Source organism: Zalophus californianus, chromosome 5 (assembly GCF_009762305.2).
Source record: "Zalophus californianus isolate mZalCal1 chromosome 5, mZalCal1.pri.v2, whole genome shotgun sequence".
Taxonomy (NCBI): domain Eukaryota; kingdom Metazoa; phylum Chordata; class Mammalia; order Carnivora; family Otariidae; genus Zalophus; species Zalophus californianus.
The window spans coordinates 150,435,691-150,451,698 of NC_045599.1; the positions used below are offsets into that span (position 1 = coordinate 150,435,691).

The window sequence follows — 16,008 nt, forward strand, 5'->3', positions numbered from 1 at the left end:
GCATGGTGCCTGAGCCTGTGGTTCAGCTTCACCCTTGATTTTAAGCAAATCAGTCTGCCTTTGAGGGCCCCTTCCCACAGGTGCCTAAACATACACCCAGAAATGCCCATTTTCTGAACCAGAGACTCCAGTGGGAAGAATCTTTGTACGTGTGAGCCCCACGGAGGCAGAAGGGTGGGATTCCTGCAGGGAAGCGCAAAAAAAAAAAAAAAAAAAAAAAAGCCCCGTGAACAACATCGAAACATCCACGCACGGGGTACAGAGGTCTCAAGAATGACAGGCTTCAGCCTGGAAGCAGCATGCGCCACTTTTGCCAGTCACATGGCCCCCGGCCACGCACAGAACTGCCGTGTGCCCAGCAGGGAAGGGGCAGAAATCTCTGGCAAACCAAACCACACCATATGGATCACTAATGTCTTCCAAGAGGCGCTTTGTGTCCCTTTCCTTCTCACGTCTGATTATGATCGCCCGGCCACGGCCCCTGCCGCCGACCCCTCTGCTGCAGCCTGTCCAGGCAGCCCCAGGCAGCCAGTGCTGATGCTGACACCCTCTTCCGATACCCATTCCACCTGTCTCCCTGACTTTCCAGACTCCTGTTCCCCTCTGTTTGCTTCCTGCTGCTGACTGAACCCCCCGACTTAGTCGATCTGGGTTTGAGTGTTTCACGTGAATGTAGCACAAGGCTTTTATCTACAGGACAGCATGAGTTCAGACGACACACAGGTGCTGACAGTTCAGTAGTACTTGCTGCTCTTATCGCCGTCATTTGCTCTATTCCACCTGCAACACGACAGTCTCCATTTTAGGGTGCTGGCTGCAGCAGCCAACGAAACAAGTGGTGAAGAAGGGCTGGCAGAAGACGGGTTCATGGGGGGAAGTTTAATGCATCCAGGGGTGCTGGAGGGGAAGCTGAGGGATGTGAGAGAAATTCCAGGAAACACTGCCCTCCCATTCCTGAACTGTGAGAGACTCCCACATAAAATGTGACTATCACATCACCTCCTGAGTGCTCACTACACAACAAAGGACTTCCACAAAACGCTGGTGATAAATTGTGGGTAAATTAGGTCATGCCTAGCCTGTCCTTTTGATGTGGTGGAGCAGAGAATATAAATATGTATGGAGATAAATTACCTTGCAGAAAACTATGTGGGCTTTCATAAATCTAGACCTCAAAACGATAGAATTACTGAGCAGACATGCCAGGTTCTTTTGAAGACATCCAGTGGATTCTGCATTTCTGGGCAGTATGTCATTTCATCTACCCAGGGAATGGTTCTTTTAAACAAAAAACCTACCATGATCTGTCCAACCACCATGAGAGACAGTGCACAGTGAACACACAGACGATGGAATCGTTACGTAAGTTTAGCAAAGACGGTCTGTTAATTCCACCTCATAGGCAGACTATTCTGAAGAACATTTAAAACATTCCACGGGCTTACATAAAGGTCTGAATGGGTAAATGCGCAAAAGGAATCGCCCTTACATACATTTCTTGCGTCTTCCACAGAAATGCTGCTTTGGTGGGTGCCGAAGGTTGGAGCCGCCACGCAGGTGTGGATTCCCCATCTCCCGATGCCTCTCGGTCATGACGGCCTGGGGAGGCCCTGGAGCCCGCACTTCTGCCGATCTCTTGTACAGGATGTGGGAGGGGGGCCCAGCCCCGGTGGGGTCCTGCAGTCTCCCCGCTAGGTGTGAAGGAAGCGGCTTTAGGAAGTAATCTGCTTCTTGTGTTCTTATCATGCCAGACTGGACACAGAGAGGAAAAGAGAAAGTGCAGTTATACCGTCTGACCAGAGGACGCCCCCTCTCCCAGCATCACCTCTTTCTTACTCCTTCACAAGCACGCTGTTCCCTCCAACACCTGGGCTGGGAATGAGGCTGGAGAAGACCCATCGCTGAGCCTTCCCATCTGCATCCGCTCAGGAAGATCTGTGTGCAGGTGTTCCATGACGTGATGCCAGGAACAGAGGGAGCTCCCAATACACTAACAGGGGGGGATTCAGACCACATGATGGAGGAGAAAGCTCACCTACACAGACTCAGATGTTAGCGGGGGTACACGGGAGGCCCCACACAGGAAGAGAACATTTCAATCCTAACAGAGTCATTTGCGCAACTCCTTTCAAACTTGAATATTTTGCGACACTTGATGTAAAAGTGTAACTTAAGAATGATCCAGAAGAAAGCACAAGAGAATTTACTGAAGTTATCAGGAAAGTCTTTCTCAGCAAGGTATCATGGAAAGAGGAAAAAAACTAACTCATAAAAACACTAAAAATGTCTGCAGAGTAAACACACCATAAAGAAAACTAAAGCAATCATAAAGGAGGCAAACTTGAGGGACTCCTTTTTACCTTTTAAAGTGACAAATATTTTCAAAACTGGTAATAACCAGTGTTGGAGAACCCACACAGCATGACACTCTGGAAAAACGCCCCCTGGGGCAGAGCCAGGAGACGGGCTGCCACGCCTCCCGCCACGGCTCCCACCACGTCCAAGACTCTGAAAGTGTGTGATCGGTTCTAAGGATTCAGCCTTCTGGAATTCTTACCAAGTGCTTCTTGTAGGCGCTTCTCCAACACTGACCAGTGAGTATGACTGTATATTGCAGCATTGTGTGCAGTAACATAAATGTACAAACAAAAATTATAAAAATAAATAAAATGTTTACCAATTAATTCAGGGTAATATTTTTAAAGCATACCTACATATTCGAAGAGTACACAACATTAAACAGATCAGATAATTGTGTGCAGCTGATAATCATAATTAAATATTTTGTCTCGAGTTCCTGCAACTTGGACCAACATCGTCTGTATGATAGATACCTCACTGAAATCTCTGACTGCAGTTCTGTGATTCTGTATTAGTCTCCTCTCGAGGGTGAGTTAAATAGAAAGGTGCGACGAGGGGTGCCTGAGTGGCTCAGTCATTAAGCATCTGCCTTTGGCTCAGGTCATGATCCCAGGGTCCTGGGATCGAGTCCTGCATCGGGCTCCCCGCTCAGCGGGAGGCCCGCTTCTCCCTCTCCCACAGCCCTGCTTGTGTTCCCTCTCTCGCTCTCTCTCTCTCTATCAAATAAATAAATAAATAAAATCTTTAAAAAACAAAGAAAAGAAAGAAAGGTGCAGTGATTCACTTCTGATTCCAAGGTAACCTGGCTAGGAAGTGGAGCATAAGGATTCCAACAAAATCAGAATAGGCTCAGAATCTGCCCATTGATGATTTTTATTATAAGAATTTCCAAAAGGGATTAACTTTTAAAGTGTATAATAGGCAGTGTGATCCCAACTGTTTCCATTTTAAAAAGCATGATCTGCACTTAGAGAACCTTCCCGGGGTAAGTGAGAGTCGCCGATGGCAGTGGGCAGCGGTCTTTGGGGCAAAGGCCGCGAGAGGGACCCACTTGCATCCCCCTCAAGCTTTTAGAATCCATTGTATTCTCACATAAATAATGTCAGGGGCATTGCTGGATTGGGGATTACAGACGATTTTTATTTATTTATTTATTTATGTATTTATTTTTAAAGATTTTATTTATTCATTTGAGAGAGAGAATGAGAGAGAGAGAGCACGCGAGAGGCGGGAGGGTCAGAGGGAGAAGCAGACTCCCCGCTGAGCAGGGAGCCCGATGCGGGATTCGATCCCGGGACTCCAGGGTCATGACCTGAGCCGAAGGCAGTCGCTTAACCGACTGAGCCACCCAGGCGCCCTACAGACGATTTTTTAAAACTCTTTGTAAATGTTACTCCATATTGCCATGATTGGAGAATACAATTAGTTGTTCTGCACAACTATCCCACAGTCGCTTAGACCTCTCTGTTCCTGAACTACCAGTATTACAATCCCGCTGATTTTCCCCAAAGTCACTTTGATAATTGATGACACTGAGCGAGACACCTAGTGACTCACAGAGGCTGATGCATGCGCACCTGTTCTAAGTGTGCCTCTGATTTCGGAGCCTGAGTCTGACTCTCACTTCGGGGCGGTGGGTTGCTGTGTGTTCCTGCCCACCAGATGAGATTCCGTGTCGGGCTGGGCCACCCATGTGAATCTGAATATCTGCACGTGGTGGGATGTCAGGCTTGGGAAAGCACTTCTGAGATCTCGGGACAGGGACAAACACAACGCTCAGGAACAGGAGGGTTGGGGGTGGGAGAGGGGACGTTTATCGGACGATCATAGATTAAGCATTGGCCCTGGAGTTCCTGAGGGTAAACGTGGCCAGTCATCAAGGAAGTCATCAGCACCCTGGGGGGCAGACCTCCCAGGGCCCAACTGCCACCTGGCCATGGAAAGGTTGAATACCTGGGATTTACAGCCTGCATCACAGAGGGGGAGGAGGTTACCCCTGGTGCAGTGCTCTACATGAGTAACCTGGGAATCTCTGTGTCCTCTAGAACTCTACCTGCTCAACTCCGTACGACCTCGCTTGAAAGTTCAGTTTTATCAAGGAACAGACAAGCGTGAAAGGACTTAACAGCTAGGGCCAGTGAGGTTTCATCTGTTTTGCATTTAAACTAACCCTGAAATAACATGAGCAATCACATGCGCTCACTCTTGCGTAATAACAACACCCAAAGAGGTTTTCCACCTTTGAAAGTAACCAGTTCAAGTATTAAACGTAAAAAAAAAAAAAAAAAAAAAGAATTCTTTTCTCACCTTAAAAAAAACCTTTTCTGACATGTAAACTACTCCTTGCCTTTCATACCCCTGGGAAGACCACCAGCTCCTTGAGAACATGCAGTCGGTGTCAATCGGCATGCCTCGCTGGAGGCCCCGCTGACTCAGAGCGCGGCCAGATGAGCCCGACACCCAAGCACGTGCATCCAAATCCGGCAATGCTACCTGTCTGACCTTCGACAGTTTACTCAGCCTCTCTGTGCTGTGTTGTCCTGGAGGAACCAGAGATAAAGCTTGTTGCCTGTCATGAGTTTGTAGGACTTCACAATGAACTTATTTTAAAAGCATGACCCACAGAAAACATGCAAAAAAGATCTGTTTCCACGCTAAAACACTTGTGACCTTTGACAGTTGTTCCAGTTCAAAAGTGACTCCTGCTTTCTCCCCCCAGGTCAAGGCCCCATTATGGGTGCCCGGGCCTGAGAGGACCAGATCCTCAGGCAAGAGGGATCTGCTGCAGCTGGAGGGATTCCTAGTTTTCATTAACAAAGTAGTCAATCCCCAATTTCATTAAATGCAGAGAATATAAGAACTGATTAAGACTGATGTTTTGATTTCCCCTACATTCAACAGATACTGAAAAATACAGAAAAAGTAACTCTGTTATCTTGCTGCATCATTAGTTTGCAAGCTTACTTAAAAGGTTAGATAAATCATGGAAGATTAATGTTGTCTGCTTATTAAAGCTGTTCTTTATTGAACCAAGAATATTTATTTGGAGACTCCTCAAATGTCCAGTGTAGACCTGCCCACAGTAACCACAGGGATGTCAGCTGGGTGGATTATTAACCAGGCGTTCAGAAAAAGGCCAGTGCCCTCCAAACTTTGCAAAGGAGAACTCCTGGGGCCTGGATCTCTCCTGGTCAGCTCTGTAAATCATTGAACATGGGGAAATTCATCTAACGCTTGTATTGCCTTTGTACGGAAGGAAAGAAAACGTGCTAGGCTAATGCTGAGAAAAGGCAGTTTCTCCCTCAGCAATGTACGTGAGGGAAACGCTGAAGCTCTAAAGCAGGATAATTGTATTAGACCGATTTATTCACAATTAAAACTTGCTGAATTTCTACAGACAAATCAATTAAACAGAATACACACCTACAATAGTGTGTTGAAAATGTAGTTGACATTGGAGGAGTTTTTTCAGTTAGGAGGAAGAAAGGGAATCATCCAATAAATGATCTTGAGAAAACTGGTCAGCTCTTTGGAAAAAAGAAATCTAGATTTCTTCTTCATTCTGTTCCCCAAAATAATGGCCAAAAGCAACAAAGAATAACAAAAAAAGTAAAAAGATTAAATAAAATATATATTTGTAATCTTGGTGTAGAGTGGACACTTACAAACAAGGAACAAAATCAGGAAGCTGTGAAGAAATGGATTTATAAAATTGGGTAAATTCGACATTGAGTATGGTGAAAAATACCATGGAGTCAAATGACAAGTTAGGGGAAATTTTTGAATGCAAATGACAAAAATTATGATCCTTAAAAGTAATCCATAAAAACTAACAAAGAATGAAGAAGTGGGCGCCTGGGTGGCTCAGTCGTTAAGCGTCTGCCTTTGGCTCAGGTCATGGTCCCGGGGTCCTGGGATCGAGCCCCGCATCGGGCTCCCCGCTCGGCGGGAAGCCTGCTTCTCCCTCTCCCGCTCCCCCTGCTTGTGTTCCCTCTCTCGCTGTGTCTCTCTCTGTCAAACAAATAAAATCTTTAACAAAAAATAAAAGAAGTAATTCAACTTAAAAAAAAAAGGAAAAGAAAAGAAACAAAATAGGATAAAAAAGAAAAAAGGCAACTCACAGGTGGGGAGAGGTTTATGAAAACAGGGTTTGATTGTTACTTCCAATTTTGCAAGAAGATGAAAACCACAACGAGATGCATCTCATCCATCCTACCGCCTGACCAAAAAGGCAGTGCATACCCTGCTACAACCAAGATGTGAGGAAAATTAGTAAATTGGTAAAGTACTTTTGGAAAGAATTGTGTCTCTCAAAATTGTAAATGCATGTACTTTTGACCTAATAATTCTGCACCTAGGAAGTTACCCTAAGAAAATTCTAACACATACACCCCCAAGATATGGAAAAGGCTGTTTATCATAGTAAAAATAAGTAAGATAACCTCCAAAGTGAGAAATACTTGAAATGCCCTTGGTGAAAGACAGGTTATCTAAATGAGACTGTATGTATTAGAAATCAATGTCAGCATTTGACAACAATTAGTTACTGACATAGAATTATACCCAATTTTTTCCCTTCCTTCTCCTAACGTCCTCCGTGCTATTCCTCATGTTCCACAACTAAGTGAAACCATATGGTAATTGACTTTCTCTGCTTGACTTAAAAATGGAGGGGGGAAATCAGGGAGAGATGCACCACGAGAGACGATGGACTCTGAGAAACAAACAGGGTTTTAGAGGGAACGGGGTGGGGGCATGGGTTAGCCCGGTGATGGGTATTAAGGAGGGCACGTTCTGCGTAGAGCACTGGGTGTCATATGAAAACAGTGAATCGTGGAACACTACCTCAAAAACTAATGATGTATGGTGTCTAAGATAACATAATAAAATTAAAAAAAGAATTATACCCAAATTTATTTAGTGAGAAAAGTGCAGAACTATAGTGATATTAGTCAATGCTTTCTGTGAAAAAAGAAAAAAAAGTTGGTAGGTTTATATCATTATGTATCTACTTATAAAAGCTGTCCATAAAATGGAGTATTACTTAGCTGTAAAAAAGAATGAAATCTTGCCATTTGCAACATGGATGGACCTAGACAGTATCGTGCTGAGCGAAATTAGCCAGGAGAGAAAGACAAAGACCATATGATTTCACTTAGGTGGAATCTAAGAAACAAAGAAACAAAAAATAAACAAATAAAAAGCACAAACAGACCCATAAATACAGGGAACACACTGATGGTTTTGAGAGGGATGGGATGGGAGGATGGGCAAAATGGAGGAAGGCGAGTGGGAGATCCAGGTTTCCAGCTGAATGAAGGAGTCACAAGGATGAGAAGCACAGCATAGAGAATGTAGTCCCTGGTATTGTAAGTGTCGTATGGTGACGGGGGCAGCTACACTTGTGGTGAGCGCCGAGTAAATTACAGAAATGTAGAATCACCATGTTGTACACCCGATGCTAATGTATCATTGCATGCCACCCGTACTTCAATACATAAAAATCAAGGGGTGCCTGGGTGGCTCATTATGTTAAGCATCTGCTCAGGTCATGATCTCAGGGTGGTGAGATGGAATCCCGGGTTGGGCCCTGCACTGGGTGCAGAGCCTGCCCAAGATTCTCCCTCTCCCTCCCCCTCTGCCCCTCCCCATCTCCATTCCTATAAATAAATTAATTAATTAATATTAAAATAAAAATAGAAGCTGTCCATAAAAGCTGCATGAATCAAAAAAATCAAATGAAAATTAAGAAGAGATGTACAAATGTCCAGGCACAGAGCCTGTTTCTCCTGCAATGTGACAGATCCCCATCGAACTGGTTCCAAAAGTACCTCGGGTGACTCCATGAGCCCTTTGCGAGAGAGCTAGCTGTCAACCAACATGTGAAAATGTGATTCAGTTCATTAGGATAAAAAGCATTTTATTTCCCATCCAATTTAAATTTACCCTCCTCTGCGTTTTTTCCAAAAGCATCATTTGTTTGGGGAAATATTCTATACATTTTAGTCTTCTTAGTGACGTTTTAGAAACATGAGTCAATTGCAACTTTGATAGAACTTTCATACAAGCCAAACTCTGCTATTTATTTCCTTATAACCTCAGGATCAAACATGAAGCTGCCCCAGGTCAGTCCATTCCTTGTCATATGCCCGAGACCGAAGGAAGTCTTGCTGCATAACAATTTGCGATGTTTTGAAAATTGAAATTCACCCCAAATCTTCTAAAAAGCTCAACAAACCAAGAGGTTCTTTCTCCATGAGATGTTGCACCTGATTCTTTTCACCCCATGCCTGCTACACCTGGTTTGGGCTCTGGGCTTCTTCAACCCTCTTGCCTGCAAGGACAAGGGATCTAATGCGCTGGTCACAGGAATCACCCATCATACTAAACCCACTGAAGTTTAGGCTTCAAAATGTAGCCACTCACTCAGCTATAAAACCAGTCCCTGGTCGCCTTCCTATTGCTCATCTGTCATTTCAGAAGACTAACATTTTGACACTTGGTACTTGGCTAAGGTTAAAGCTACGTACAACAGGTCTTATTAGTGGTGCCATCAGTCCCGATCATCATAATCCACCGAGAAGACTGAGTCCAGGTTTCTCCCAAACCCCAGTTCCTACCACAGTGCTGTCATGTCACATCCCTGTCCCCTGAACACTTGCTGCCTGTGGTGGGAGGAAAGCAAAAACTGCAGAAGTCGTCAGCTGGAGGCTGACTGTTGAGGACTGGGCACTGACTGGAGGCTTACTAGAGGCTGACGAGAGGCTGATGGAGGCTAATGGTGGCTAATGGAGGCTGACTGGGAGCTGATGGAGGCTGACTAGAGGCTGGTGGGAGGCTGATGGAAGCTGATGGAGGCTGATGGAGGCTGACATAGGCACACAAGGATGGCCTTCCGAGGAGGGGAATTTTTCTATGTTTTTCTCCATTTGCATGATGCAAACAAATACATCCTTGGTTGACTTCTCTCTGGATCTTGTAACCTGGACAAATTGGGCCAGTGTGACAACTAGCAGAGTGGGGCAAGTGCTACCTGGTAAAGTGCCAACCACCTACACTCCCGACATACCTCACCCCTCACAGGAAGGGTGAGCACCACTGAGCACACCTGTGCCTTTAGCCAATCAGGCTTTGGGTGAATTTTATTTATTTTTTAATTTATTTTTTAAAGATTTATTTATTTATTTATTTCACAGAGAGAGAGAGAGAGAGAGAGCAAGCACAAGCAAGGGTAGCTGCAAGCAGAGGGAGAAGCAAAGAAGCAAAAAAGAATTCAACCCAAAGTAATTAGAAGAAAAGAAATAATAAGAATTAGAGCAGAAATCAATGAAATTAAAAACCGGAAATCAATAGAGAATATCAATCAACCCAAAACTTGGTTCTTTTAGAAATGGTGAGATACACTCATGCTGCACTTAGAGAAATTCCAAGTCCTGAATGCTTTCCTATTTAAAAATAAAGAAGATAAATATATAAAAATAAAAAATAAAAAAATAAAGGGAGACTGGGTGGCTCAGTAGGTTAAGCTTCAGACTCATGATTTTGGCTCATGTCATGATCTCATGGTTGTGGGATCGAGCCCCGAGTTGGGCTCCACGCTCAGCACAGAGTCTGCTTGAGGTTCTCTCTCTCCCTCTGCTCTCCCCCCAGCTCACATGGGTGCTCTCTCTCTCTCTCAAATAAATCATTAAGTAAAATCTTTAAAAGAATAAAGAAGATGAGCAAACAGCATTCACTCAAAAAGTTTTTAAAAATGCAATGAATGATCACCTAGAAACTAGAAAGGCTAATAAAAATAAATAAATTCAGAATATAGGAATTGGTAAATAGTAGAATTAAATGTGATTATTAAACTAAAGAATTCTAATAATCCAAGATCTGGGTTTTAGAACAAAATGAGCACACCTCATGAAAATGCAATGAGGATGCAAAAGGTCAGAAACATAGATAATAATATGGAATATAGCACATATTTATAATAGGGGATCAAACTTCCTTTAGAGATTAAATGTCACTGTAGCATGTACTGTCAGATTTCAGTAGTGAATTTGTTGTTACTATTGTGTGTGTGTGCTTTTCAATTTTATGAGATCCTTCAGATTAATCTATTGCAAGGATTTAAGCTCCTGTTAGAGGGACACCTATACATGCATTGTCCAAAATGGTGGCCCCCAAATTTTAATTAAAATGGAATAAAATTAAAAATTCAGTTCTCTATTTGCTCAACAGCCACATATAGGTATTCAATATAAATTTAAATAAAGTTAAAATTTTAGTCTTACAATTACTCAGTAACCACATGTGACTAGTGATTACCATATTGGACAGCACAGGTATTTCTATTATGGCACAAAAACTGGAAAGAACTATTCTAGAACAACTGGTAATAAGCAAATCTTCGGGAGCTTACTTTTTAAGACTAGTTTGCCAGATACACGAGAGGCTGCTACAACATTTCTCTATCATAGTGTATAACATAGAGTTAGGAACAATCTTGCAAATCACATCCACTAACATCTTTATAGTACGGTCCCAGCTGAAATACTCAAAACACGTTATCTTAGATTGACTGTTTAATTTGATTACTTTTGATTGATACAAAAATATCTGAACTAAGAACAACTCAACCTAAAATTCTCAGATCTGTTTCTGTACATTTCTAAGACACAAAGAAATAGTTAAGCAAAGTCAATGAGTCAAGGCATTGAATACAGTGCTGTTACTCAATATGACCAAAATACCATTAAACATTTTACATTCTAATTAGACATTAAACATTCTAATAGATTCCCCTCCAGAGATGTATAACATTTAGACATGAATTAAATTCCATGGGGGGAGAAGCTCACAGTCTTTCTCATCCAAGGAGTGTATAGTAGGTTTTTCATTCATTCACTCATTCATCCATCCATTCGTTCATTCAATGAATATTTGTCAATGGTCTATTATGAACCAGACACTCTTCTAGACAATCCAGCTACAACTATGAACAAAACAGACAAATATTACGGTCTCCTTGGAGTTTAAATTCCAGTGTGGGGATGAGGGGAAACTACACAGTAGACATAAAAAAATCATAAGAAGTTAAAAGGCAATGTGCCAGTTCTTCCCAACTTGACCTAACAATTTAATGCAACTCCAATCAAAATTCCAGCAAATTATTTTGCAAATACCAACAAACTGAGTCTGAAGTTTATATAGCATGGCAAAAGACCCAGACCACCCAAGTCAATATTGAGGGGAAAGAACAACGTTTTAGGCTTGACCCTAGCAACTTCACAGCTTCCTAGAAAGCTACAGTAATCAAGTCAATGTGGTACTAGAGAAGGCAGAGACAGATGCATCCATGGAACAGCTTAGAGAGCCCAGAAACAGACCCACGTAAGTGCAGTTATGCATCTTTGGCAAAGAAGCAAAGGTAACACAATGGAACAAAGACAGTTCTTCCAACAAATGGTGCTAGAACAACTGGACAACCACATGCAAAGAAATGACTCTAGACACAGACTATAAACCTCTCGCAAAAATTAACTCAAAATGCATTACAGACCTTACTATAAAATGCAAAACTATAAAACTGATAGAAGATTACCCAGGGGGAAAAAAAATCTAGATGACCTTGAGTATGCAATGACTTTTTAGATACACCACCAAAGACGTGATCCATGAAAGAAAAAAAAAAGGGGGGGAGAGAGAGATTTTAGTGCTGCCAATCAAGACGGCAGTATGCGTTTCTAAAGAACTGGGGTGGCGTGTGGGAAGCTGCAGAAGAGAGGAGGCAGTGTGCAAACCTCTGTGCTCGCTGGGAAGGGCAGAGCAACAGGTCAAGGGCATTGCGGGGAAGTCACAGCAGAGCTGGACAGCCACTGCTGGGGTCATCACGTCAGAGAAGTGGGTCACAGTCACGGTGCAGGGTGGGCACACGTGTTTCTCATTAGACGTCATGGGTCCCCGGGGTGTCGTCACCTGGGCGTACAAGCCACATTTTGTGCACACACTCAGTCCCTCCGATGGCGCCCTTCGCTCTGCACCGCGGGCTGCCGGCTCGGGGCAAATCCTGACACGAGCTTATCAAGCGGACCCTGAGCCCACGCATCAGCTGTTTTCCCTACTTGACTCTGCCCCTGGAAGTACCTGTCTCTCCAACTGGACATCTAATCCCTCACAGTGGCACCCCTTCTGCTCCAGGCTCCAGGCTGGTCACATCTTATCTCTGTTAATTATATTAAAATCGGCTGTATTGTTTATTGATCATCTACCATGGCCCTGCCTCAGTTCCAAGAACTGGATGCCGTATCATTGTCAATAACCCTCAGAACAGACTTGCAAGGTAGGGATTTGAGGGGATAAAGAAATAGAGCTTGAACATCCCAAATGTTCATCCACGGGTGAACGGATAAAGCACACACAGCACGCGCTTACCACGGGAATGGGTTGCTGATGAACACAGTCGGGGTCCGCGCCCATCATGCTGAACACAAGGAGCCAGAGCAAATGACCTATATTGTATGAGCCCATTCCTAAGAAACATGCAGAATAGGCACAGCTGTGATTCGGGAAGCAGATCATGCTGTGGTGATGGGGCTCTGGCGGGGGGCGGGGTGGGAGGCTCTGGAGGGACGAGGCCTTGGGGTGCACTGACTTCACAGGCAGGGCGGCACAGCTCTGAAGCCCTCGGAAGGGTCCAGTCTCACAAGGGAACATGGAGCAAGGAATGAGGCCAGAGACCGCACCTGCCCAAGAGCACGGCACGTGTCCCGCTCCTCCCCGGACAGGGTGGGTGTCCCCAGCCTGAGTGAGAGAATCTGGCTGTCTTCTTTCACCAAGTCCACTCAGAAAGGAGACTGAGATTTGAAATCAGCTGTTTGTTCACCTATCTTGCCCCCGCTGCCACCAGATGGGCAGCCTTCAAGGAAGGAATCAGGAGCCTTCCACCTGCCCATCCACGACAGGACCAGACCCGACTCCCCCTGAGGACACGGTCCACGGGCTGGGGAGGGGGATTGATTATCCACATATCCAGCCATGCTCTTCAAAACCGTCTGTCCCCGAGAATCCTCCGAGTGGCCCACTGAACCCCATGCCCCCTCCCGAAGCTTTGAGTCAGCAGGTCTTAGGGGAGGGGTTTGTGTGTTTAAGAAGATTCGCACACAATGCTTGTGGCAGGAGGGCCAAGGCCCCTACCCCTGTGCTCATCCAGTTTCCCCGACTTGCAGCCCTGCTCTCAGCGAGCAGGACAGACAGGCCCCCCGCAGGAAAACGTGGTGGCGGATGTCTCCCGTACAATAAACCACTTGCTAGGATACCGTTGGAATTTGTGTTGAATTTGTTATACCTGAGTTTCCTCATTTCCAAACCAGTCCCAATGAGACACCCATATTTTCTGGTGGCAAAATGATAAACGTCAAACATAATCCCAAGTACAACAATCTCCGTTGGGTCCCCTGGAGCAAGCCTGAAGCTCGGGCAGATAACAGCTGTTGGAACGCAGGGCTTGGAGTGGTCACCTGGGCCCGTGCTGTATGTTTGACACGTGCTCTTCCAGGAAGTTCCTGTAAACGCCTGTTACAACGGACTCCAGATCTGACCATTCACAGACTGCAACTGTTACACGTGCCAGAGTCGCCAGGAGACCACTAGGTTACGGCCGGTCCTATTTCCAGGCTGTCAGCTCAAACCGTAGAATCATTACACAGTGTGGCAACGCGTCTTCAGGTGGTCTTTTTTTAGATGCCTTCTTAATACGCTGTTATCATGAACTTAGGAAACAAATACCATCTTTTTTTTCCCTTTTTTAGAAAGAAAGCATTGGCAACCCCACAGCAAAATCAGTTATGAGAATCGAGGACGCTGCTCTATGGGTCTTCCAAGTGCATCATCATACAATCACACGATTGCAAGGGACTCACTTCTAGAGAACTCGGGCAGGTCCCTCACTTCCAGAGTAACAAAATAAAACAAAACAAACAAAAAAACAACAATAATGTAAAGAAACCAGGCCTAGGTCGGTTCCTCCATGTGACCACAGTGGGCTTCTCTCAACCTCACCATTGGCCTGCCATCACCCTTGCCAACCAGTGAGCAAAGGACTCACTCTCCACTATGGCTCAGGGACAGCAAGTCCACATAAGCTCGGGGACACTCTCCCCTCCTCTCCTGCGGCCACGGAAACAACCCGAGCAACCGCCTAAGCATGGGACCCTGGAGTAGAACCCAGCTATTTTTTTATTTAAATTCAATTAGCGAACATACAATACACCATTAGTTTTTGGTGTAGTGTTCAGTGATTCATCAGTTGTGTATAACACCCGGTGCTCATCCCTTCACGTGCCCTCCACCATGCCCATCCTGCAGCTATTTTGAATCACATCTTTACATTCTTGGGAATTGAGTGGATGTGACTTCTAATTTAGCCTCCTCTATTACTTGGAATCACTTCCGTTCTCTCCACCAAGTATCCCCAGAGGGAGGGGAGGCCCATCTATGTTATCTGTCCCATAACTGTGCTCACAAGGACTTGTGACCTTGATGGTTCAGTTTGACTTTCACATACTTGGAAGTTGTTACTATACTTTTAGAAATAGGTTTCTGCCCAAAGAGTTTCTCAAATAGTTGATTTACAACTTAGTGCTAAGGACAAGGAAACTGAGAGTCAGGTAATAGAGTATGGGGGCCATACCACTGCCCTAAACTTGAAATAATCCGAATAATCCAGGGACCCCTATGACACATGCTGACTCCTTTACACTATAATGCATACACTTAAAACGATGATGACTGAAGACTGCGTGGCCCCCCAGCACATCCCCTCTCCCACAGACCCCCACCCACTTGCCGAAGCTCATAGGCGTGGTCAACTCCACATGTGTAAGTGTAAGATATTGCTTAAAAGTGATTAAAATACAGAGAAGAGCTTGAAACACAGTAGATGATCAATCCACAAGATCTCCTGGAGGGGCCTGGGTGCCTCAGTCGGTTGAGCATCTGACTCTTGATTTCAGCCCAGGTCATGATCTCAGGGTGGTGGGATCAAGCACCATGTCTGGCACCCCGCTCAGCAGGGCGTCTGCTGGAGATTTTCCCCCTCTGCCTCTCCCCGTTTGCGTTTTCTCTCTCTCAAATAAATAAATAAATCTTTAAAAAAAAAAACAACAAAAAACCCTCAATATCCCTGCTCAGATCACAGACCTAGTCATTACAGGGCAGCTCCAGGGCCTGTGGAGTTATTCATGTTCAGGTTACCACCTCCACCAGCCCCCCGAATCCAGCAGATTGAAAAGTTTCTAAAAGGAGATTTTTTTAAAAAGATTTTATTTATTTGCCAGAGAGAGCACAGCAGGGAGGGGCAGAGGGAGAGGGAGAAGCAGGCTCCCCGCTGAGCAGGGAGCCCGACGTGGGGCTCGATCCCGGGACTCCAGGATCATGACCTGAGCCGAAGTCAGACACTTAACCGACTGAGCGACCCAGGCGCCCCGTTTTTTTTTAATCAGTATATATGAATGCGTGTGTGTGTGTGTATTTCATTGGCAAAAACAATTCCTGACAAGTTATATTGTTTCTTCACAAAAGAACCTGTAAGAAGAGAATGTCCCAGGACAAGTTCTCTCAGTTCCTTCCAGGTGAGACATCACCTCTCTCGCTCAGCCA

At 44.8% G+C, this 16,008-nt stretch overlaps 1 protein-coding gene across 1 annotated transcript in view; it reads right to left on the reverse strand.

Moving 5' to 3' along the window:
- Positions 1 to 16,008, reverse strand: part of ADAMTS16 (ADAM metallopeptidase with thrombospondin type 1 motif 16) — a 141,994-nt gene that overhangs the window by 102,709 nt on the left and 23,277 nt on the right. The window contains exon 4 of the mRNA XM_027606029.2: positions 1,494 to 1,752. Within this exon, the coding sequence (XP_027461830.1) occupies positions 1,494 to 1,752 (259 nt within the window). The remainder of the gene's footprint in view (positions 1 to 1,493; positions 1,753 to 16,008) is intronic.